General features: G+C 41.5%; 1 protein-coding gene across 1 annotated transcript in view; it reads left to right on the top strand.

Annotated features, from left to right (window-relative positions):
- Positions 1-23484, top strand: part of CA10 (carbonic anhydrase 10) — a 524477-nt gene that overhangs the window by 225683 nt on the left and 275310 nt on the right. Inside the window, exon 3 of the mRNA XM_053570344.1 lies at positions 3121-3263. Coding sequence (XP_053426319.1) covers positions 3121-3263 — 143 coding nt within the window. The remainder of the gene's footprint in view (positions 1-3120; positions 3264-23484) is intronic.

A 23484-nucleotide genomic window follows, 5' to 3' on the forward strand; every position in this document is an offset into this window, starting at 1 on the left:
CAACATATTTCAAGCAATGATAAGAAAGGGCAGTGCCTGGGTTGGCATCTTTAGCCCAGTGATTAGGGCACTAGCCACCTAGACTGGGCCTGGTGGCTCTAAACCTGGCCGGAGCCAGCAAAACAACAGTGACAACTACAAAAAAATAAATAAATAAAAATAGCCGGGTGTTGTGGTGGGTGCCTGTAGTCCCAGTTACTTGGGAGGCTGAGGCAGGAGAATCACTTAAACCCAAGAGTTTGAGGGTGCTGTGAGCTGTGATGCCACAGCACTCTACCAAGGGAGACATAGTGAGACTCTGTCTCCAAAAAAAAGAAAAGAAAGAAAGAAAGAAATGACAGTGCCAAGGAAGCAGGTGTATCTGTCAATGTTGCTTCTACACATTTTCACATTCCTCCTCCTCCTCTTTTCTCCCTCTGTAAGTCTGGCCATTACTGCCATTTGGAAAATCATCAATAGATGATTCTTAAATTCAGATGTCTTAAAGGGAGTGGAGCCACCAGCAGCTTATTGGCACAAATTAAACCACATTAGGTGTTGGTCATATTTCACAATGAGACTCCTATGTCTTTTTGATGTGAAAGTATTTGCCTTGGAATTCCAGAAACTTGTGTGTAGTTCTCCTCCCACTCCTACTACAGTTGCCCGTGACAAATACGAAGGTTGTAGAATTCTTTTTTTTCTTTAAGCTTCATTTTTTTTTTTATTTCAAATTAATATAAGGGTATAAATTTTTCAATCACATTGTTCTCACTTCCAGGATAAAGTTCCATTTGTAAAAGAGCCCCTCACTGAAGGGGTATGTTATCCATCCTCGTACTGTGCACGTTAGGTGAGATCCCACCACATGGCTCCCTCCTCCTACCAATCACCCTCCCCCTCCCTACTCCCCGACTTATTAGACTATATTTGTGTTCTATTCATATGAGCATGGAATTGTTTATATATTTGTTTCATATTAGTATAGACTACATTGAATAGTTTTCTGTTCTTGTGATGCTTTACTAACAAGATTGTGTTTCAGCTCCATCCATGTAAATGTAAAAGATGTAAAAATCTCCATCTTTTTTATGGCTAAATAGTACTCCATGGTATACATATACCACAGTTTGTTGATCCATTCATGGGCTGATGGGCATTTGGGTTGCTTCCACAACTTAGCCATTATGAATTGAGCTGCAATAAATATTCTGGTGCAAATGTCTTTGTGGTAAAATGTTTTTTGATCTTCTGGGTAGATACCTAGTAATGGAATTGCAGGGTCAAATAGAAGGTCAACTTTTAGTTCTTTGAGGATTCTCCATACTTCTCTCCAAAATGAATTTTGTATTTGGATGGGACTAGATGTACCATCTAGCCCAATTTTTCCTGAATTATGGGCTTCTTATGGGGTAGCTTTCAAATGTGTCTGCCCAACTCCTCTCTGGCCTCAGTTTTCTCCATCAATGTTATAGGTGCAGGGGTGATGGCTGCAGTAACTTAAAACTGTATTAAATTTGAGTTTAACTAAATTTGAATTCCAGAGAGGACATTTAAGAGAGCTGTGACTCAGTATTAGGCTTATCTTCTCCAGGAATCACTCCCTGACTCCACACCACTGCACCAGGGTTGAGCACCTCTCATAGCATGCACCACCTAACCTCACCTCTCTGGTGTGTTGGTTGTTCTTGTGATTATCTGCCTTCCTTGAAATTCAGCCCAAGACAGGCCAGGACACAAGATAGGAGTTTCCTGCATGTACTGTGGGTGGATGAATAAATAAATGGCCTTAGAGTATTTTTTGTTGTTGTTTATTAAATCATAGCTGTATACATTAACGCATTTATGGGGTACAATGTGCTGGTTTTATATACAATTTGAAATGTTTACATCAAACTGGTTAACGTAGCCTTCATCTCACTTTCTTAATTATTGTGTTAAGACATTTAATACTGTACACTTAATAGATTTAACATGTACCCTTGCAAAATGCACCATAGGTGTGGTCCCACCCATTACTCTCCCTCTACACATCCTCTCCCCTCCCCTCCCCTCCCCTGCTCCTTCCCCCCTCCCCTCCTCCTTCCCCTCCTCCCTCCTCCCTCCCTCCTCCCCTCCCCTTTCTCCTCCCCCCTTTATCTTGGGCTGTAGTTGTATCTTTCATATGGAAGTGTGGGTGATTATATATTGGTTTCATAGTAGAACTGAGTACATTGGATACCTTTTCTTCCATTCTTGAGCTACTTAGAAGAATATGTTCCAGCTTCATAGAGTTTTAAGATCATATGGAGGACACATGGAGGAATTATTGCAAAGGGCAAAGAAGACAGAAAGTATAATTCCAGTTCTTCATTGTCATAAAACCAGGAGATTGGCTCTCCCCCAACTTGCCCTGCTAACTTTCTTGAACAGAAGAAAATAGGACAGGAAATTGCCATAGAAGTTTCCTCTGATGAGTGTTTTAATGTGACACTGAACAGCAGTAGACAGTTTCCTTTGGGTGTTTGCACTCAGCACTGAGTGTCATTTTTTCTGCCTATCAAGTGAGCACATTGCTCGGCTGCTGGTACATTAGGTTAACGACACAGAGCCACGTTGCCATGCTCCTGTCTGGCATCAACTGGGGGTCGTAAAAATAATTCATTCCCTCAGTTTGGTCTTGACAACTGACAGAAAAACATCTCACATGATACCTTCTTTGAAAAGATTCAAATCCCTTCTAAGTAGGACAAGGTTGATTTTCACATCATTCTTGCCAGGCAGGAGAGAAGAGCATCAGTCAGGAATTACTAAATACGAGGATTTGGTGTACTTAAGACATGCTGGAGGACATACAAAGAGGATGTGGCTTGAAAGATGATGTTAGCATTAAAGATTTAATGCTGACTGTACTCATCAGAGAGGCCACGGGATGAAGGCACCTGAAACAAGAAAAATCCCACCGTAGGAGACTATGAATGTAGCACTGAGAGAAATGGACCATGGTTGGGGCTGGAGAAACACTCAAGGATCTCTGTGGGTGGAAACGTGGCAGTTCTCTTTGATTTTACCACTTTGGTATATAATACATGTCTCCTTTACTCTGTTTCCCCAGCCTGCTACCCAGCCTGATTCTATAATTTCATTTCTTTTTGTTTCCAGTTCCTTCTTTCTGGGGATTGGTGAACTCAGCCTGGAACCTTTGCTCCGTAGGGAAACGGCAGTCGCCAGTCAACATAGAGACCAGCCACATGATCTTCGACCCCTTTCTGACACCCCTGCGCATCAACACTGGGGGCAGGAAGGTAAGCCACAGTCCAGTGTCCGTCCTGAGCTGAGGACCGGGCAGTGCTGCCTCGAAATCTCCAGCCTCAAGGCTGAAGCTCTGTGATGAGTTTGTCCTTCTGCATAGGAGTACCACTGACCTACAGCCAACAAATACCAGTCTAAATTGTGATTTTTCTCCCTAGTCAAACTCTCATCCTGCTAATTACTCTATGCCCCTGGAGGCTTCCTGAAGTCCTAACCCCCAGTAGCCATGAAAGCTACAAACAGATATATTTCCACCCTACACATCATGCTGGGAAAATCCTTCCTCTCTGAAACTGCCTACCTAGTCTTCCTTAAACCTCAGCAAAGTGTGTGTTGGGGGTGGGGGAGCAGGGAATTAACATCCTAGGAGGAAAAACAAAGATCGCCTTCAATGATTTATAAGAAAATCAATAATTTTCCTAGGGGTGTCTTGCCAGCTAAGAATCCTAGCGGGTGCACAGGAAAGCTAAGCTGTGCTTTGAGATTCTCCCACCTAAATCCCTTCTTCCCACCCCACTCCCAGGATGAGCTCCTCCTCCCATAGCATCTTCTCAAGGCTGGAATCCAGCATTTCTTTTGCTGGTTTAAGTCTCTTTGGCTACATTTTACTGTTGAGTGGGTCGTTAAAGGTAGGGAAAAAAACACACGTGCAGAAAATTGTGTTTGAAGGTGATTTAGCTGTTGTGAACTCAAGAGGAATGGAAAATCATTTGTGCAAAAAATCGAGGTTAAAAAATTATAGATCACTTTTGTTACTGCTGGCAGCCGACTCTCCAGGGTGGGACTCGCTGGGCTCTGTTCTCTCTTCCTCTTACGCAATCTACTCACTAAACTTACCATGACGTTTATAAGTTAATTATTTCCCCTTGTAATATATTAGAATATATTTTATTCTACTAGGTTAACAGTGAGAAATGTTAAAAAAAAAAAAAAAAAAAAGACTAATGACTCAACAAAAAAATTGTTAGTGACTTTGACTCGGGTCAGCAGGCAGGTTTTAAGAAGCATTGCCTGTGACAAGTCATTTAATTATTTGCTATCTGTGTGTTTTAAATATGATTTAAGAAGCATGATTGTGGAAAGGCTCAATGTAGGTCATCTGTTTTATTGCTCTTATCCTGTAGAAAACTAAGCTATGCCGTTTGCAGTTTTACTTTTATAAACCCTAAGAGGTACTTGGCATGGTTTCTATGTACCCCTCTCTCTAAAAAGGTAAATCATTTATTGAAGTCATGAACACCTGTGAGTTCTCTGGCCAGTATTTAAGAAGGGAAAGTTGCAGTTTTGACTTAATAGTCAATCATCCTCTCTTTCTTGGAGAGAGTGCTGGAGGGGATCATTGCTTTCTAAGGAAAGAGGCAAGTGCTGAAAAAAAAAAAAAAGAAGAGAAAAACAAGTCAACCAACAAACAAAAAAAACCAAGATGGAATGAGGTTTTGAGTTCCAGAAATCACCTGAAAAGTGACCAGCAGTCTAAGTGCCCAGACAGAAGATGGGGTAGCAAGGTCAGGAGAGGACAGATCCTGATATTGTTAAAGAAGCTGGGTCGTCTTCTAAGAATTGTGCCCACCATTTGAAGGGTCTTGGGTAAAGCACACATTGGAAGTGGTATGGTAAAGTTGGCAAAGCAAGACAAACAATGTCTATCTACATTTCACTTTTCATGCCTTAACACCGTAACTGAACGTGTAGATATGAAAGAAAAATGGTTGTAACAGCTTTTCCCTAAAATTTATTGAAAAAGAAGAGGCTAGGAGATAGGCTGGTGTCAAAAGTCACTTACCTGTTTTCTGATTTGGGTTATTGTGTGTGTTTTGTTTTGTTTTTTGGACAAGTGATATTTGAACTTTCCAATTCAGTTCAGTAAAGTATCCCTTATCCAAATCAATTTTCAAAAGCACTGGAGTTTGGAATTTTGGAAACATTGACTTTTGGTGGTGTAAATATTTATGTCTGGCATGAAGGGTGCTGTCAGCAGTTTGCGGTGCTGAGAACTGTATGGTGGTTCTTTGTGTTTGTGGAAACTGGAAAGTAAGTGATGAATGGCCGTAGGAGAAACTAGCCTGGGATGAAATGCCTGAACTTGATGGACAACATTGAGAGCACGTTTACGAGCTCTTTAAAGGTGATGTTTCGTGAATCGGAAACTTATTTTAGAAGCGAAGATTCAAACCACTACTCTGAATTTAGTTTTACCTGAAAGAAATATCCCACTCTAAAGGTTTAATAACAACCCTGTAAGCGGGGGAGGATTTGAGGAATTTGGGCAAGGTGCCACGTTTTGAAACACGAGTTCAGCTGCACATCAGTAGGTTAAATGCACTCCAGTAATTATATGTTTTATGTCACACTTTCATCCTTGACCATTATTCCTTCTGGCATTTAAATGTATCTTATGCACAAAACGGTGACACTCTACTGCAGCTCCTGACTGTGTTATTGCTTTTGTTTGAACATATTTGACCTGACATTGTGCTCTGATGATGAAACAAGGACTTTCCTTAGCATAGACTAGGGTTAAAATTCAACCTCAACACAAGAATAAGGAATACAAATAGTTAGATGAGGGTCAAATGTCCTGTGTCTTAGATATAATAGAAAAAATTCATTCTTTATTTTAAAATGGCCTTTCCTTCACCTTTTAAATTGCTTATTTTCATGGTAGTTTTTAACCAATGTAATTTGGTCAGTTGGCTAGACAAAAAACAAATATTTACCTGTCTGATTATGAAATATAGAATTCCTAAAGACAAAATCCAAAATACATGTTGATCATCTCTAATTCGAAAATCTGAAATCCAAAATGTTTCAAAATCCAAAACTTTTTGAGAACTAACAGAAGGCCACAACTGGAAAATTTCACACCTGACCTCAAGTGACATGTCAAAGGTAAAACACAGTCAAAACTTTGTTACATGCGCTAAATTATTAAAAAAAAAAAAAAAGTATAAAATTACCTTCAGGATATGTGTGTATGTGTAAGGTGTACATGGAACACAAGAGAATTTTGTGTTTAAACTTGGATCTTATCTGCAAAATGCTTTATTCCATATGTATAAATATCAAAAATTTGAGTCAACGGGACCTGTTCATGCTGGAATCTCTTATTTTCATCAGAGAGAAATAAACAAACATCTGTTTGGGGAATCTGTCTGCTTCCTCTGAGTTTCGGTTTGACTACCGTGCATTTAGCAGGAGCGACTCCATTTTTATGCAATATGGCCTTTGGGGGCCTAGTGGACCCAGCTCAGTCCAAAACAACAATCCCCCATCTTTAAAAAAATATTACATGAATTTGCTTTTTCCTTTGGGGCTTTAAACAAGTTCAAAGTGAAAACAAGCTAAGTTCTTTCCATTGTGCTGAGAGGAGAGACAGACCAGACCTAGAAATACCAATGGGCCCGTATCTGTAGTTATCGTTTTCCTGGGGAATAAGAGAAAGCAGTCCACCCCATGGCAGAATGTGTCTGGCCAGTTCTCAGATGAGGATCATGTCCCTTCACTGGCTCAGCTAATGGGTTTATTTGAGATGTTACCTATGGAGGCTGAGCAGTGGCACACCTGCTCTCCGGCTGTTCCTCTCTGTGGCTGCCACTTGAAGTCCCCTTCCTCTGTTTGCTTATGCAGTGATTTCCGCCTGCAGCACTGTCTCGGCAATACTACTGATCACTCACGCTCCATTTCATGTAGCTCTTATTTCAGATAATCTACTGAGATGACATTCCTACCCTATAAAATTAACCACTTTGATGTGAACAATCCTATCGCTCCTTGGCCTTGTTGGCTAAGTTCAAGCGAAGGAAAATGAAAGATCCAATGGCAGTTAGTACATTTACAACTTCGTGCAACTACCACCTCTGTCTGGTTCCAAAACATTTCTGTCCCTACAAGGCAAATCCTCTTATCCATTAGGGTGGCTTGAATCGTGGCTCTAACCTTTATAACAAAGTAACCTGAATCCCGTGTTCCCGCCTGACTTGCTATTTCCCAGTAAGATTTGAGACTACATTAACTACATGTACAATGGTGAAGGAGTGACATCAATACCTAAAGTTCTGGTCAACCTCAAGGTATGAATTGTTACCTTAAGTTTAGCCTAAAGCTGCCTCCTTAGGTATTTTAAGTTTGGCCTAAAGGTTTCTCCATTCATAGCGAACTCTGACCAAACTGGATGTGTAAACAGACCATAACCTACTCTTATACCAATCAAAGGCCACCAACTGTTCCCACCATGTTCGAATAAGGCAAACCCCAGGCATTTTGGTTAAGGGATACTGAACCCGTGGTAGTCAACCCGTTATTGTATGCTTACAAATTAACAATTGCTTAAGGTTGGGTAGCATGTGGATAGAATAATACTACCTTGGAACCAATCTCCATTAAACTTCCAACTGCTAAATAATTTAGAGCTAATTAATCCATTCTGGATAAAGAAACTAAATTCAAGAATAAAAATGGGGTAGGGAGATTACTCTTTCTTCATAATTTCAGATTATTTGAACATATGGGAAATTGGAGTATGACATAAATACGGTTTGATACTAAGTTTAGTCTCACTGTTTTTAAGATTGAGATTCTCATTAGCCACTGAATTTGTACAAATTTACAAACATTTTGATTTTATTTTCTTACTCAGGCTAAAGTGAGTATATGCATTATATGTTTAGGTCTTAATTTTAATTTGCTGTTTATATAAGTTGGGCTTCCTGGTAATTTGAAAATAAAAAATATAGAGTGAGAGAGTTGCCCTAAAATGAAATATGGATAAACTCACTTGGTCATTCTGGGGTATAGCTATTTTCCTGGAGCATTTGATACAGGCAGGTGCTAGAAGATAAAGAGTTGAGAGGGAGTTTTGCTTTCACAGAGGAGATCTGGCTCTCTGACGACCTAAAATATCTAAGAGGAGAAAAAATACTTTAAAACTGAGTTTTAACTCAGTTGATTCTACCATGTTAACTAAAAATCAGTTCTGGCACCTTCCTTATCTCTTCACTCTTTGAATAAACAAGTGTCTCAGTAGCTGATGACATGGCAGTTGTCCAGGATACGTGTAAAAGATAGCATCTAAAGTGATTTACTTAAGGATCCTAATTTTATTTTAAAAGTTTCCATGATATGCATAGAAAAGAGACTGGGATTAAGGGTAATATTGATTTTTTTCTTTTCTGAACTTCCTGGATTTTCTACAGCAGGTTTAATTTAATAAGCTGAAAAACAGCTATTATTTTTCAACCTATCTCTTGATTTCAGGCAAAAACATAGTAGGGACTGATCAATGTGGGAGGTAAAATATTACCCCCAGCTTGCAAAGATGCCTACGTTCTAACCCCCAGCACCTGTAGATGTGTATTGCATCTTACTTGTCAAAAGGTAACTTGAAGATGGGAATAAATATAGGATCTTAAAGGTTATCTTGGATTACTGAGATAGACCCACTGTAATCACAGGGTAGGTGGGAGAGTCAGAGAAAGGAGAGGATGGGAGCAGAGGTCAAAGGGATGCTGGGTGCTACACCACTGTGGTGGAGACCTGGACTCTGCTCTACCACATCCAGAAAGAATGCAGCCCTGCTAACATCCTGACTTGGTCAAGAAAAACTGATTCTGACTTCCCCCATCCTTTCCCCTCCCTTGGCCCAGGGTGCGGCCACACCTACCGTGCATCTTAGAATGGGTACAGGCGAAACCTACTGAAGGCAGAATAGAAATGTCTACATACAATAACTAAGAAAATGCCATGAAGGCTACGTTGAACAGTTCGATGAGAATATTTCAGATTGTATATGAAACCAGCACCTTGTACCCCTCGATTGCACATATGTACACAGCTATGATTTAACAATAAAAAAAAAATGTGTAGGGAAAAAAAAAAAACAAGAAAAACTGATTCTGGGTTTCTGACTTCCGAAAGATATAAGATAATAAATTTGAATTTATTTAAGCCACTTACTTTGTGGTAATGTGTTACATTAGCAAAAGGGAACTAACAGAATAGGTACAAACTTAAATATTTCAGTAGTGCACTAAACACCACAGATCAACAAATCATCCTTAAAATTTTTTGATGTTTTCATAAAGTTATAGCATGAAATGTCTTTGTTCTTGAAAAACGAGGAATAATATAAAAATGAATCTAACCACGGATTCACAGCAGCTTCTGTCCATGGCAGCACCCCCAGACGGCGGCTCCGGGCACTTCCCATCCAAGTGCTTGAGTCTAAGTGCCCCCCACCCCCTTCCCTTGCTCTTGTGTCCTTGTTTCTAGAAATTCTAAACTACTGATGTTTCTTCAGATGGGTCCTGAGACTACAGAATATTTGACAGACTTTTTTCTTTTTTTTTTTTTTTTTTTTTGTAGAGACAGAGTCTCACTTTATGGCCCTCGGTAGAGTGCTGTGGCCTCACACAGCTCACAGCAACCTCCAACTCCTGGGCTTAAGCGATTCTCTTGCCTCAGCCTCCCGAGTAGCTGGGACTACAGGCGCCCGCCCCAACAGTTCAGTGACATTTACAATGTTGCACAACCATCACCTTTTTGTAACTTCCTCATCTGTCCCACATTGAAACTCTGTGCCCATTAAACACTAACTCCCCACTTCCTCTCCTCCCCACCCCTGCTGACCTCTGTATCTTATGAATTTTCTGGCCCCACCTCATTCATAGAAATGGAAACATATACTATCCCTCCGTTTTGTGAGTGGCTCATTTTGCTTAGCGTACTGTTTCCAAGATCCATTCATATTGCAGCACGTGTTAGAATTTCGTTCCTTTTAAAGCTGAATGTACAGGCCACCTTAGGGGTCGTTTCCACCTTTTGGCTATGAACACTGGTGTACAATTATTTACGAGTCCCTGTTTTCACTTCCTCTGAGGGTACAGGAATGGAATTGCTGGGTCATATGGTACTTCCATGATAATTTTTTTAGGAACTGCCATACTGTTTTGTCCATGGTGGCTGCACCATTTTATATCCTCACTAGCAATACAGAGAGATTCTAATTTCTCACATCCTCACCAATATTTGGGTTTTTTTTTGGGGGGGGGGGCATGTTTTTGTTTTTATTTTTATAATAGCCATCTAATTATTGCAAAGTGGTATCTCGTGGTGGTTTTGATTTGCATTTCTCTAGTGACAAATGTTTAAGAACATCCAATACAAGTTTTGGGGATAAAGCCAGTCCCGGGGAGAAGGTGGAACCTTTAGGATCTAAAACCACCTAGAAGGGACAGGTGCCAGAAATACTTGACAGCAGCCTAGGGACACAGTCGGAGATGGAAGACTTGAAAAAAAGAGGAGACTGACCTTTGGTAGACCAGGGACTCAACTCACTGATCTCAAAGAAGCAGCCCTTCCCCTGTCTCTTCAGGTTTCTTTTGTGGAATTTTGCTCGGTAGAGGCCAAGAATACAGGTTCTCAGGGAGAAGCCCTGCTGTCCCTACCGACTGTGGTCCTCAATTTCCTTCTCATTTCCAAATACCTGGAGTTTATATCAGGGAGAGTCTCTGCAGGGGACATGGAATACTTGTGAGCTGGACTTTCATAGAGAGATCATTTATAACCACCCAGTCCTCAGGGGTCAGAAGAGGGAGGCTGGAGACAGTGATGCAGAGGAACACCTGACTTTTAGCTGAGGGAAGCAGCCCGCTCAGTGCAGCCCTCCCTGATGGAGCAAGGGAACAAAGACCTGACCGCCCTCCCTCCCCACCCTGTTCTCATCTGCCAGGCTCCTTTGGATAGAAGTCAGAAAGCAAGGGAGACTGTAGATTCAGTCGTGTAAGCCAACCACCCAGCCACTGCTCAGGGAGGTGCAGGGAGAAACAGAAGACATTCAGTGCAAAGTTGCAGGTGTTGCTACACAACCATTTCCACATTTCCCATGCAGTAAAGGTGAATTATCAAACTCATCCTTACCTATAAAATCAGGCATGACTGCTCCAGCCTTGCATTCACAGCCCTGAGTTGCCTTTCCAGAGAGTTAGACCTCTTAGACTTTGTGTATACCTTTTGCTCCCAGTGAGATTATAAAACTTTTTTTTATCCAAATACATCTCACCTTTCTCTGTGATCTGTGCTTTGGCCACAATAAACCCTTTACTGCACCCACCACAAGACTCCCAATCTGAACCTTTTCATTATTCAGCCTCTGGAACTCCAGCGCTGTTTCTTCCGTGAAACTCTTCCTAATCTCTTTAGCTAACTGTGAAATCTCTGTTTTGCTTCTTGAGTACATTACTTATATTGCTTTTAGGATGTGAATATTGGCCAGCAGTATTGGTATAACTTACTTTGTTAGGAAGAGTAACACTGATATACCATAGACACCAGGCCTGAAATTAAGTATTACTTCTGCTAAATTTGCTTTTGTAGGCTGGACACGGTGTCTCACTGTAATCCTAGTACTCTGGGAGGCTGAGGTAGGAGGATCCCTTAAGGTCACGAGTTCAAGACTACCCTAAGCAAAAGCAAGACTCTGTCTCTACTAAAAATAGAAAAATTAGCCAGGCATGGTGACAGGCCTGGTAGTCCCGCCTACTTGGGAGGCTGAGGCAGGAGGATCACTTGAACCCAGGAGTTGGAGCTTGCTGTGAGCTAGGCTGACTCCATGGCACTCTAGTCTGGGGCAACAGACATTCTGTCTCAAAAAAAGGTTGTTTTTTTTTCATTTAATTTATATTACTGGAGTTACCTATGATACTACTGGCTGATTTAAATTGAACCAAGATTATCCTTGATTATCAAGAAAACTATGAGGAATTCATCAAAAGTTGCTATGGCAAGGTGGGAAAAATATAAGAAGCCCCATGGTGAAGAATAACTTGGCTGTCAATAGTCTGCCATGAAAACTAATCTTCGGGTATTATACTTTTTATGAAATGTTACAATAGTCAGGGAAAATGAGGAGCAGGAATTGGTTTGGTATTTAAAATCTTATCACTTCTCTATTTTTACATTTTCCCATAAACCTGATTGTGAAATCTAGGTGACCAGAATTAATCATTGCCATTCACGGTATATCTACATTGCTGTGTTCTGAAACCCTTCATGTTTGAGGCATTTATATTTCTTCACAAAATTTATGATATATTTGGGAAGAAAATACCGAGATACAGACGTGAGATGGTGGTGACTGATTTAAATAATTATTTGAAATAATAGTGGGATAGATATTACGGAGGTGCTGAAAGGATGAATTAGCAAATTGATCGTTTGGGCACTAATTGCTAATAGGGGTAAGAAATTGGGTTGGTCATAGCAGACTTTATGGAGGTGCTAGGAGGCGAGCTAGCATGAAAAGGGAGGTGGAATAAAATAGTTTGCAGAGTTTTTAATATCAGGTGACTGGACGTGTGGAAGGTTGAAAGGAAAGCTGAAGGTAGATCTATTTTTTCATCTCAGTATGTTGTTGTGCTGATTTTTATTGGATAACTAATGTTACATTTTCATAGATAATTCTTGCCCATTTACAACTCAGCTATCTTTTTTTCGTTGTTTTCATTTTATTTATTTCTTTTGAAAACATCTTAGAGCAAGTGACACAGATGACACATTTCACAACTGTGCAGATGACATAACATTTTCTTCAAGTTTTATTGAGTGAAAAAGTGATAAAATTAGTATAAAATTTATGTAAATAATAGAGGACTGCAGAAATAGCAAAGATCTTGAGGTAGATAGACTAATTACTGAAGTTTGGGAAATAGCACACTGTTCAATTACTGACATTACTTTTCTGAAACTGGAAGCAGGACCTACAGCCCTTCAATCCTTTAGAAAGTATAGGCTGTGGGCAAAATTTTGGCTCAGGCTCAGTTTGTACTGCCCCATCTGCTGCACTGTGTCACTGTGATGGAGCAACAGGAACAGGCCAGGGAGGCCTGAGGTTTGGAAATGAAAGCTGAGGAGACAGGAGCTGGCTTCAAGTCCAGGACCCTTCATGCTGGCTCTGAGAGTAGCTGAGGACTCTGATGAGACTCCATCACAGAAGCCCTTAGCCAGGGAAGGACAGACAGGGAATGCCCCATGAGTCTCACTATCTCCTAGATCCCACCTCCTCCCCCAGGGGAGACAGACTTTTCTAAAAGTAGGCCTTTACAACGTTAAAGAGCAATGAAGACAAGGGGCAGCCTTGTCTGATTCCTGATCTGAGTGGAAATGATTCCAATTTAACTCCATTCAATATGATATTGGCTGTGGGTTTGCTGTAGATGGTCTCTATCAGTTTAAGAAATGTCCCTTCTATACACAGCTATGATTTAATAAAAATAAATAAGAAAAAATAAAAATAAAAGTAGGCCTTCACAGCTTGCACTCACACTGCTGATCTCAGTTACCTTCCCAAGAGGATGCTGCAGACAGTGAAAAACGCAGCTATCTTTAAGCACCATGGGTCTTTTTTATACTGAAACTCTGATGAGGAAATGATATGTATAATTGTATTTACATGTGTAGGGTAGATCTTTAAGAGCTGCTGAAGGAGTGGGTACATCTGTATCTTGTCATTTGATACATATCTTGACTTGTCATAGTGATAATGTCATTTCTCAGAAGAAAGCAATAAGGGGTCTGTTTATTTGGATCTAATGCGAACCAACAAGGAACAAGTTGGTGATGTGAAATAGACAGTAACTCTGGGAAGAAGTGGGTATGTTATCTTAACGTATGGCAGCCAAGGTCAAAAATAAAATGCCTGCATTGTCAGACAGGGATATGAAAACTTCAAAAGGGGGTCTTTAAAACAGCCTCATTAAAATAAATAGGATCTCATTGCTTCCTGGAGGATGACTTTAGTGGATGGGGAAGCTCTTAAAAATGAAATTATGGTAGTACACTTACAAATGATGATGCCAAAAAAAGGAACTGGTGGGAGCTAAAGAGATAGATGTGGCTACACTGGGAATTTAGTGAAAAATAATGTTGTTAACTGCCATGTAAGAGATGTGAGAGAAAGGGCTGATAGCCAATGAGAACTAAAGGAGAAAGGATTTGTAAATGGTTATCAGAGAGATAAGACCCAGAATGAGATGAGACTTCCAGAAAATGAGATGGGCTTTTTTTTTCCCCCTTGGAGACAGTCTCACTATGTCACCCTCAGTAAAGTGCTGTGGCATCACAGCTCACAGCAACCTCAAACTCTTGGGCTTATGCGATTCTCTTGCTTCAGCCTCCGGAGTAGCTGGGACTACAGGCACCCACCACAATGCCTAGCTATTTTTTTGTTGCATTTGTTTAGCTGGCCCAGGTTGGGTTCAAACTTGCTACCGTCGGTATATGTGGCTGGTTCTGTAACTACTGTGCTATGGGTGTGAGCTGCGATGGGCTTTTAAAAGTTATGGTTAGAGGAAGTAGGATGAGCAAGATCATCCAGGCCCCTCTTTAGGGAGGACAGATGACCCTGAAGGACTTGATGTAAGAACCAGGTTTGCATTTTGGATTTGCTACCTACCAGCCACATATGAGAGGGTTTTAACCTTTTAAGCTTCAGTTTCCCCTCTGTAAAAGGGATGTCGTAATACGACCTACCTGGCAGGGCTGTGATGGGAGGAATTACATGAGCACAGGCACTTCTTGGGCAGGTTAATACAAGTTACCGGGCCAGTGACTGGCCAAGAAAAACACGTTTGACAATTACTAGCTACCATCGCAGGTGGTGTTTTTGCTGTTAGCGAGAAAACACAACTTAACTCCCACTTGAATTTCTCCGTCAAAGGAACTAATATTCACATTAGAAGTCACAGCATTATGTGACTACAGGAGAAGTCATTTCAATTCTTTGGATGACAGAAAAAGAATTCAAAGCCACCTTGCGGTATTCCCAACCCAACCTACTGAAACGCAGTAGGTATAAAGGTACAATTTTCCTCCCACACATATATTGGTACAAAACTTCCCAGACGCAGGCTGGGTGAGATATGCTATAAGAACACGACGGGTGAAGAAGCAGAGGAAGTTAACCTGTGAACTCCCTTCCAACCTGGAAATCCTTTGATTCTGTTTCAGCAGTGGTCAGAGAGGACACGGGGGTCTATTTGCTTGCAGCTGACTTTGGAATGAGGGTTTAAGGAGGATGTAAACACTTCTGAAGGAAAACGCCTTTTAAAACACTTAGCATGAGCTTGGAAGAAACTTCCATTGCCCCCTTTGCCAACCTCTGTCAAAATGAGCCCTCAAAGCTTCGGATACGGTATTCCTTCTCCTTCAGGATGTTTTGTTCTGAGCCACTACAGTGGAGGATTCAGGGGAAATGAATGTTATAAAAAAGGACTTTGATTAAAGATAAAGAAATGAGGCCAAGGTGATGGTATTTGTACTCAGAGCAGATCTTTTTGCCGGGACTGGAAGGTTCAGTGAGTTGCAGTGAAAAGTGATGAAAGATTAAATGCGAGAGGCTGAGGTGCTGAATTCTAAGTTGGGAAACAGATCCGGTGCAAAGGCATTTGTTCCGTTGCCGGTCTCAGGTTCTCGGGCCCCCTCGCCCAGCTTAGATCTGCTCTGAGGTTTGCCACTCACATTCTTGGCAGTTCCCATCAAGTTTACCTCTGGGCATCATCCAGAAGATCAATGCAGCATCATTAGGAAAATCTCCCAGGGAAACACCTGTGTTGGCTTTCGTATTTCATAAGCATATCCAATTCATTCATTCGTTCCGCATGCTTGTGGTGAGTATCAGAGAACACCCTGCTTCCCTGTCCTGCTTTTTATTGTTTTATTTCTCTGTCCTTCTCATTTTTTTCCTTGATCTTTCCATCTCTCTTACCTACTTTCTCAGCCTTTTCTCCCCTCTCCAACCTTCCTGTCCAGTCTCCTTCCTCCTTTTCGTTATTCCCCTGGCCGTCTGTTACCCCTCTTCTCTTCCTCCCTCCTTTCTCTGAGTCCTGTGCACACTGATCGAGGAACTCTGTGTCAGAGCAGAACACTGTCACTGAACACAGAAAGATGGACCATTGTAAGATTTTAGTGACACGACTTAAAGAAAATTCAAGGTATCCCAGAACTGAGCGTAATTTCTATAAGAGAATGTAGAAGGGTTAACTCAAGATGCCTAATAACTTTACAGGCCCATGAGCTTCTCAAAGCAAGAATGTCCTCCAGGAATCTCCCATAGTCCCATATCTGTCACATCCGAACACTTTAGTATCCTGGTTATGGGATGCCACAGATAAAACTAACAGGCACTTTACAAATTAGCTATCCTCTTAAAACTCAAAAGCAAAATACGTTATTCACACATACGCTGCTTGCAGCTCAGTTCCTTTACCATCCACCCAAACATAGGGGAGCAGAGGAGCAGGTGAAAGGAAAACCCACGACCTGATCTCTACAGACTTCTTTCCAGCAAACATCACTTCTTAAGCAGGGTAGGACAAGTGGTTCCATCACAGTCAAAAAGATAAATGGGTGAAGCACCTGGGCAGTGGAACAAATGGGAACAAATGCTCACCTACCCAGGAGAAGTTTTTGACGGTGATATGAAAAAGCTGATGTCAGTCGTACCTTCTTGCCAAGGAAGCTCTGACATTGGCAGTGACTCCCCATAAGCCTGTTATGTGTTATGGTCTGGCTGAACCAGCCACGCTGCCCTACATGAACTTCAGAGACTTTGAATCCCCTAAGAGACCTTTATTAACCAGAAACCATGTATCTTTGATCTGAAAATTAAAAGTAAATAATTCCCCTCCCACCTTAGGAAAAAAAATGAGCTAGATTCTGATTGAAAGACTTAGGAAAATGTTCATCTTCTTTGCAGTGCTCTTTCTGAAACAAAAGAATTAGTTTAAAACTGAAGCATTGAAATAAAAAAAAAAAAAGAAAAAAAAACACAATTTGGGGAGAGTGTATCCAGCATAAACAAGTGAACATCTGAGCAGCTATCAGACAATTTTTCCCATGAAAATCTGATGCCATCCAGATACAACTCTATTAATGTGACATGAAAAATTAAGCATAACTAAAATAATCCCTCTCCTTCTAGTATCTCATATTTTCAACATCTTAAACCATCGTTGTTCAAATCCCTTGCTCTATGCTAGGGCCAAAATCCAAACTGCAAATAGTGTTAAGATGAGCCATCTAGCCTAATAACCTGTTTTTCTTATACAGTAAACCCAATGTCTATTCAGTAAGACAGTAGTTTATGTTGTTAATGTTATCATTGACCACCTAATGTTCTGAACAGATTACTTTCCCATTTTTACTTAGATCTCTATTAGAGACACTTAATGTGATATGAGTGCCTGCTGGCCCTTAGCCCTGCAATGCACATTCTCTAACCCATATGCAAACCATTTGCATACGATATTATGTGATGAACCATGATCTCACTTTTACCAATAGGTGAAAATATCCTATAGAAATCTGCCAAACTAGCACCATCTCACTTGCCAGAAAATATTTTCTGCCATCTTTACATCAAAAAGAGTCTCCGGATCACATCTAAGAAGCAGAGATTTTTGTTGATTTGCATTTCCCTCTGAAATATTCGGGCCATATTGTTTTTCTTCTGTAGTTGAGGAAAAGCCTCTTTCTTTTTGTATTTTCACAAATTTCTCAGTATAAGAAAAATGTGTTACTTGGGCTATGATGAAGAAAATGAAATCACACTACGGGTGGTCTGTTGGTATTTAATGCTTGGTTACTAGGGAGCTTTACCTAGGAAACTCACCTCAGGGTTTATTGGCTCTCCAAGTATTCTGAGTCTGTGAAATTTAGATAGAACGAGATATTGGAAAAATACCAGTCCACAATAAGTGTTACATCCCCTTCTGTAGTCTGATGCTCTCAGACAGCCTGAGATGGGGATTCTTGTGCAAATGATTTTCTAAAGATTTATTCTCAGCGGGAAGCAGCAAGAAAATCTGGAAGTAAAACAAGGGTAGAAGTTTGGTAAAGGTGAGTTCACCAGGAGTCTGGCTCACGGAGATGGCTTGAACACGAATAGCCCCATAGTGTGTCACCCTTTCACTCAGCCCCAGCAGCCAGCCCCTGTATAGCCCATATATATCCAACAGAGGCAGAGAAGGTATCACCACCTCAGCGTTCCCAGGCAAGGTGTCTCTTGTACAGTGGGTCTTGAAGGAGTTCACTTCTATTGGCCTTCAAGAGTCTATTGTGTGTATCTCTGCCCATCTGCACATTGGTGACTTGAAATCTGCAAATGCTACATATCAGGCCGTTTTCCTTCCTGCCCCAGAGAGCTAGATGATACAGATTTACCAGCACACCACTGCTTTTTTAAGTCAAGGGCAATTTCCAGAAGATGGGTGAGCTGATCGCAGCCAACAGAGGTGGGTTGGCTGCGATCGGCTCACCCATCTTAGAAGGGGACCTGTCTACTGGCCCAGAAACGGGGATCCAGGTGTATCTATTATAGCTGGTACTGAAAAGAACCTTCTCTATTTGATACAAATACAGTAGAACCTTCATGGTTGATGACCTCCCTTCATTGACCTGCACAACCTGTATGTATCAGAGCAGCAGACCTAGATCCTCATGTTGACCACTTCAACATGTTGGCCAGTTTGTTACAGTACCTTGGGTAGTCAACAGAGATCCTACTGTATGCACTTTGGAAATGACTCCAGGAACCATGTTCAGCCTCCTGAAGAACGATTCAAGCTAAACTGCCTGTGTCCTGTATTTATTTACCTTCCCCAAACCCAGCTATGGCTGCCTGTCCCCAAAGTTGGGGCAATAGACATGAGACTACATGGGGCTCTGACTTTTCTTCCCTTCATCCTGATTCCTCCTTTAATACATCTTCTTTCCTTGTCTGCCTCCTACCAGACCATGTACCTTCTAAGGAGACCATTGCGAGCATTAGGCTGGCATATAGGTATGGCTTTTACCCAATGTTTAGGACAAAGCAATGCCTCAACTTTTTCACCAGTTTAAGTTTCTGCTACTCTAGAAACTGGGTGGTCCTGGAGTCATTTCACAAGCTCCCCCGCACCTCACACCAAGCTTTCTGTAGGTAATACCACCTCTCTAGCAGCACAGCATGCTGCTGTAACTTCATCCTACAAACATGTTCAAAAGTCCAAAGAGAAGGCGGTGAAAGGAGTTTTCAGCCTTTTCCAAGGAAACTATCCTTACTTTACATGTTGCTTTTTAAAAAATAAACCTGGAAAGGAAAACAGTTTGGGAATCAGCTTTTTTATTGTTTCATAGTTTCTGAAACTATTAATAAAAAAAGTAAGACTGTTTTCTTTAAATCTGAATAGGAGTGAGGAAATAGCCCTACGCCAGGCAGTTTTGAGTCCATGCTGTTTAATCAGTTCGCCGTATTACTAGCATATTCCTCAAGAGTGTAATATATGACAACTGCCAAGCTTTCCTTTTGCGATTACAAAAAGGACAGATACTGGAGCGAGCTATATTTCTGCACTGCAGGAACGTAAAAAATGAACTGCTAAAACTGCTATTCAGCCCAGGAGGAATGAATAGCAATAAGACATCAATGTCATCTGTAAACTGATTTGTGATGAATGTCCAAAAGGCTTAATGTAGGATGCTGTGATATATAGGGGCTTCCTGAAAGTTAATAACTATAAGTTATCCACTTGGAAGAATGGGGAAAAGTAAGTGGTCACAGATAATGTAGAAATAAGTGACTTTATCAGTATAGTCCAACTGTTCTGTGCATTCTCTGCCATTGCCCCCTCTGCTTGCCCCCTTCCCCCTTCATGGTGGTGAAGACATGAGAAATGTAAAGGTTACAAACACACCTATGACTATTACCCGTTTGGTGATGTTCTTTAATCTGCCTTTTAATAGATTGGGACCAGTGTGACCACCAGGGGGAGTATACACATGTGTTCAGCAGCTTTTGGAGGTGAATTAATAACAGAGTCCTCTGATGGAGACGTTGAAGTAGGAACAACACCTGGACATATTGCCCATGCCAATTGCTGTGTGTGGTCTGGTGTTTTCTACGTGAATTGTGTACTTAGAACACCAGTGGATACAAGGCATGGGATCTTGCCTACAGATGTCCCCTTTTCATCTTCAGTCTGGGTTCCTTTTGGTGCACTAATATTTACATCTGCGTCAGACAGCATTGGTCAGCCGCGGGTGCATGATATATTCCATCAGTAAATATTTACGGAAGGAAATAACAAATACATAATTGGAAAAATGTTCCATACCCTAGATTTACAAATAGAGGAGAAAAGAGAAAGGAGCTAAATGTACTGAGTACTTACTATATCCATTTATACATACGTATTTCATCTCATTGAACTCCCAAAACAACCTAAGGTGCTAGTTTTACAGGAAACAGCAATGTACAGTCATTAAATGATTTACCCAGAGTTGTAGAGATGGCAAGGAAAGGAGCCGGAATTCAATCTTAAGTTGTCTGGATCCAAAATTACTTTCCTTTCCCAGAATGTTGCCCTAAAAGCTGCAGACAGGGGAGAAATATTTTCTGTACATGAAGGGCTTAGGCAGAAGAAAGCATGGGGTTAGAGGAGTCTTGATCGTCCACCAATTTCCTTCTCTCTGCCATGTTTTGAGAGAATGAGGGAAGGTGGGTCCCCTGATCTGGCCAGGATTCAGCCTGTGAATTGCATCTCTGCAGCCTGTTTGTTGTGGCTCTGGCATCATGCATATTTTATCTTTGGGGGGGAGGCTGTTGATCTCTGGCAAGGTGGTGAAGCGTGTCATTTTGAAATGGGTAATTTTTTTATACCCTTCATCAAAAAACTGTTGCATAAAATGCCCAAGATAGTCATTGCCTCACTGCACTGTTCTCGCAGCTGTAGAGTCTGGGGGGCACACTCGGTCTTTATCCCCAGGACACAATGTGAATGGTTTCTCTCTGGGTGGAGGATGATGGTGCTTTGTCTCCCGCTTTGTTTCTCTTACTTTGTGATGAGGACAGACCTTGGTGTTTTTGCATCAGGGATATTCAGCCCCACTTCCCACCCCCAGAATGTGAATTACACTTTGGAAACTCCAGTAGGCACATTTCCAAGTTCCACAGGACATGGAGAAGATCAGGAATAACTTTAAAGTACTGAGCCTCGAAGGACTGGCCAGTGTAAATGGCCTGTCCCTGTTTCTCCTAGGCAGTCATCCTTGAAGTCACTTCATGTGATGTGCATAATTTAACAGGGACGAAGCTGCCACACCCCTGCCCTTCATTTCTCAGTCTGCCCTCCGTTGTCTGGGGATGATAATGGATGGACATTTTAGATTTGTTCTTCTCCTAGTCTAGTGTTAAGATCGAAAGGAATTGAAGGGCGACCCTCAGTTCTCAAGTCACAACAGGAATAGGACAATCAAATCAAAGGCCTACGTCCACAACGTATTTGGCTCAGCATTCCCACCAAAGACCACTGCTGCCAGCTTAGCCCAGCTGCCTCGTGGTCTTGGGTGACACGCGTTTCCTTGGAGGCTGGTACATGGGGAGGTGGGGTCCCTCTGGCTTCTCTCCCCTCAGCTCTGGCAAACACTGCTGAACATGATGCTATCATTCCCATCCTGGCAGTAGGTATCTCCAAGTAAAGCACGTAAGAGCCTTTTTACCAAGCCTGAAGGGTATGAACTTGAGGGTCCTTCTTTTGAGTTTTGCAGAAGATAGCCCACCTCTCCCAATGTCATGGGAACCTCTGACAAAAAGTTTAAGACAAGCAAGACTCAGAAGTTCTTATTTACCAACCAAAAAAGGATGCCTCACCCCGGGCTCATGTCTTCAGACTCTTCCACAGCAGGGTACTTCACTTTGCCCCCAGTTCCTCCACTGACGTGTTTCCTCTTCCTGCTCTTCTTAAGAGTCTCACTGTCAGCTCCCAAGTCTCCTTGGCTGCTTTCTGAGAGCACCCTGAAATCTGTGTGTAAATGCATCTCGGAGGCTAGAATCAACACCCTTGTGATTCCAGAGGAATATGCAAATTAAGCTCAGACCTAACTCCCAGTGCACAGGGAAGAAATTCCTCCCCCCACCATCCTGCCATTTGGGAGGAAGCCTTTGTAAATGGAAGTCCCGCACTCTGCCTTAGCTTCCCTTTCTCCTCAGCCTTAAAGAGTGGGCCAAGAGGCCAGGTTGGGCTTTTCCTCCTGTAACTAAGGGATAGATTCTTAGCACAGTGGGATGAGCTGTATGAGAGGTTTTTTTTTTTTTTTTAAATGTCTCATGTGAATGCAGTATTATTAGAATGGACTTTGAGTTTTAGATGGATGTTTTATCCTTTTGTTACCAAGGCTTTTCAAAAGATAAAAATATACATTATACTGCACGGGTTATATGAAAGTTCAGTAAAATATGATAATGTTGCTTCACACGCTGTTCTCTTGGGTATGATATCAGGAAAATGTTTTCCTCTGACAGCCTCTTCTAATGGATGAAAATATTCTCTTTCATTGCACACACAGTGCAAGGTTTGAGGCATATCATCGGCGTCAGGTAATCTACCTCTGAAATACTGGTCTTGAAAAGCAAATTTAAGGCTTAGGACATTTTTACTTTATGATCATTGACACTGATGTGAGTAAACTCTCCAGCTATGAAGAAGAGAAATGGCAGGCAAGTTGTTTTTGTTTTATTTTGTTTCGTTTTGTTTTAAACGGTTGCCATTTGCTTTGTAGTGATTTCACCCTACGGAGCAGAGTAAATAAACCATGACGGTGACAGGATGCTTGCAAAACAGAAATGCCCTTGGACCCCAGTGGTCCTTAAAGCAAGTTGCTTCACCTCCTCCAGCCTGCTTCCTGATTGCTAAAGAGAAGTTAGTATCAAAAAACTGGAATGAAGGCCACAGCTGACTTGAATGCTCCCACTACTGTGCCTAGCACATTGTGTTTGCACAATTTGAGTTTAACCGGGAAAAGCTGACCCTGGAGATTATATCAACAGAGGTTACCCGTGTAATAACATACCTGTGATTTGAAGTCAGTGTATTGACACCGTCAGTGTTACTGTGTGTCTCAGTCGAAAAAGAGGTAACGGTGCCGCAGATAACGTGGTGAAATGTATGCTGGCCTTCAAGCCTCTGCGAGATGCGTGCTTGGTGACGTCTGTACTTTTTAGTCTTTATGAACTACACTAAATTATGTAAGTTACTCGTGTGATTTATAATCTGGAATACATGTAACCACATCTAATGGTCTATCTTGCTTATCCCTCAGGTCAGAAATTATCGAGCATATAGTTGGCACCCAATTAACATGCACTGAAATCGTTGGTCAGTGCTTGATAAATGCTTATTGTATGTA

The sequence above is a fragment of the Nycticebus coucang genome, chromosome 18 (assembly GCF_027406575.1).
Source record: "Nycticebus coucang isolate mNycCou1 chromosome 18, mNycCou1.pri, whole genome shotgun sequence".
Taxonomy (NCBI): Eukaryota; Metazoa; Chordata; class Mammalia; order Primates; family Lorisidae; genus Nycticebus; species Nycticebus coucang.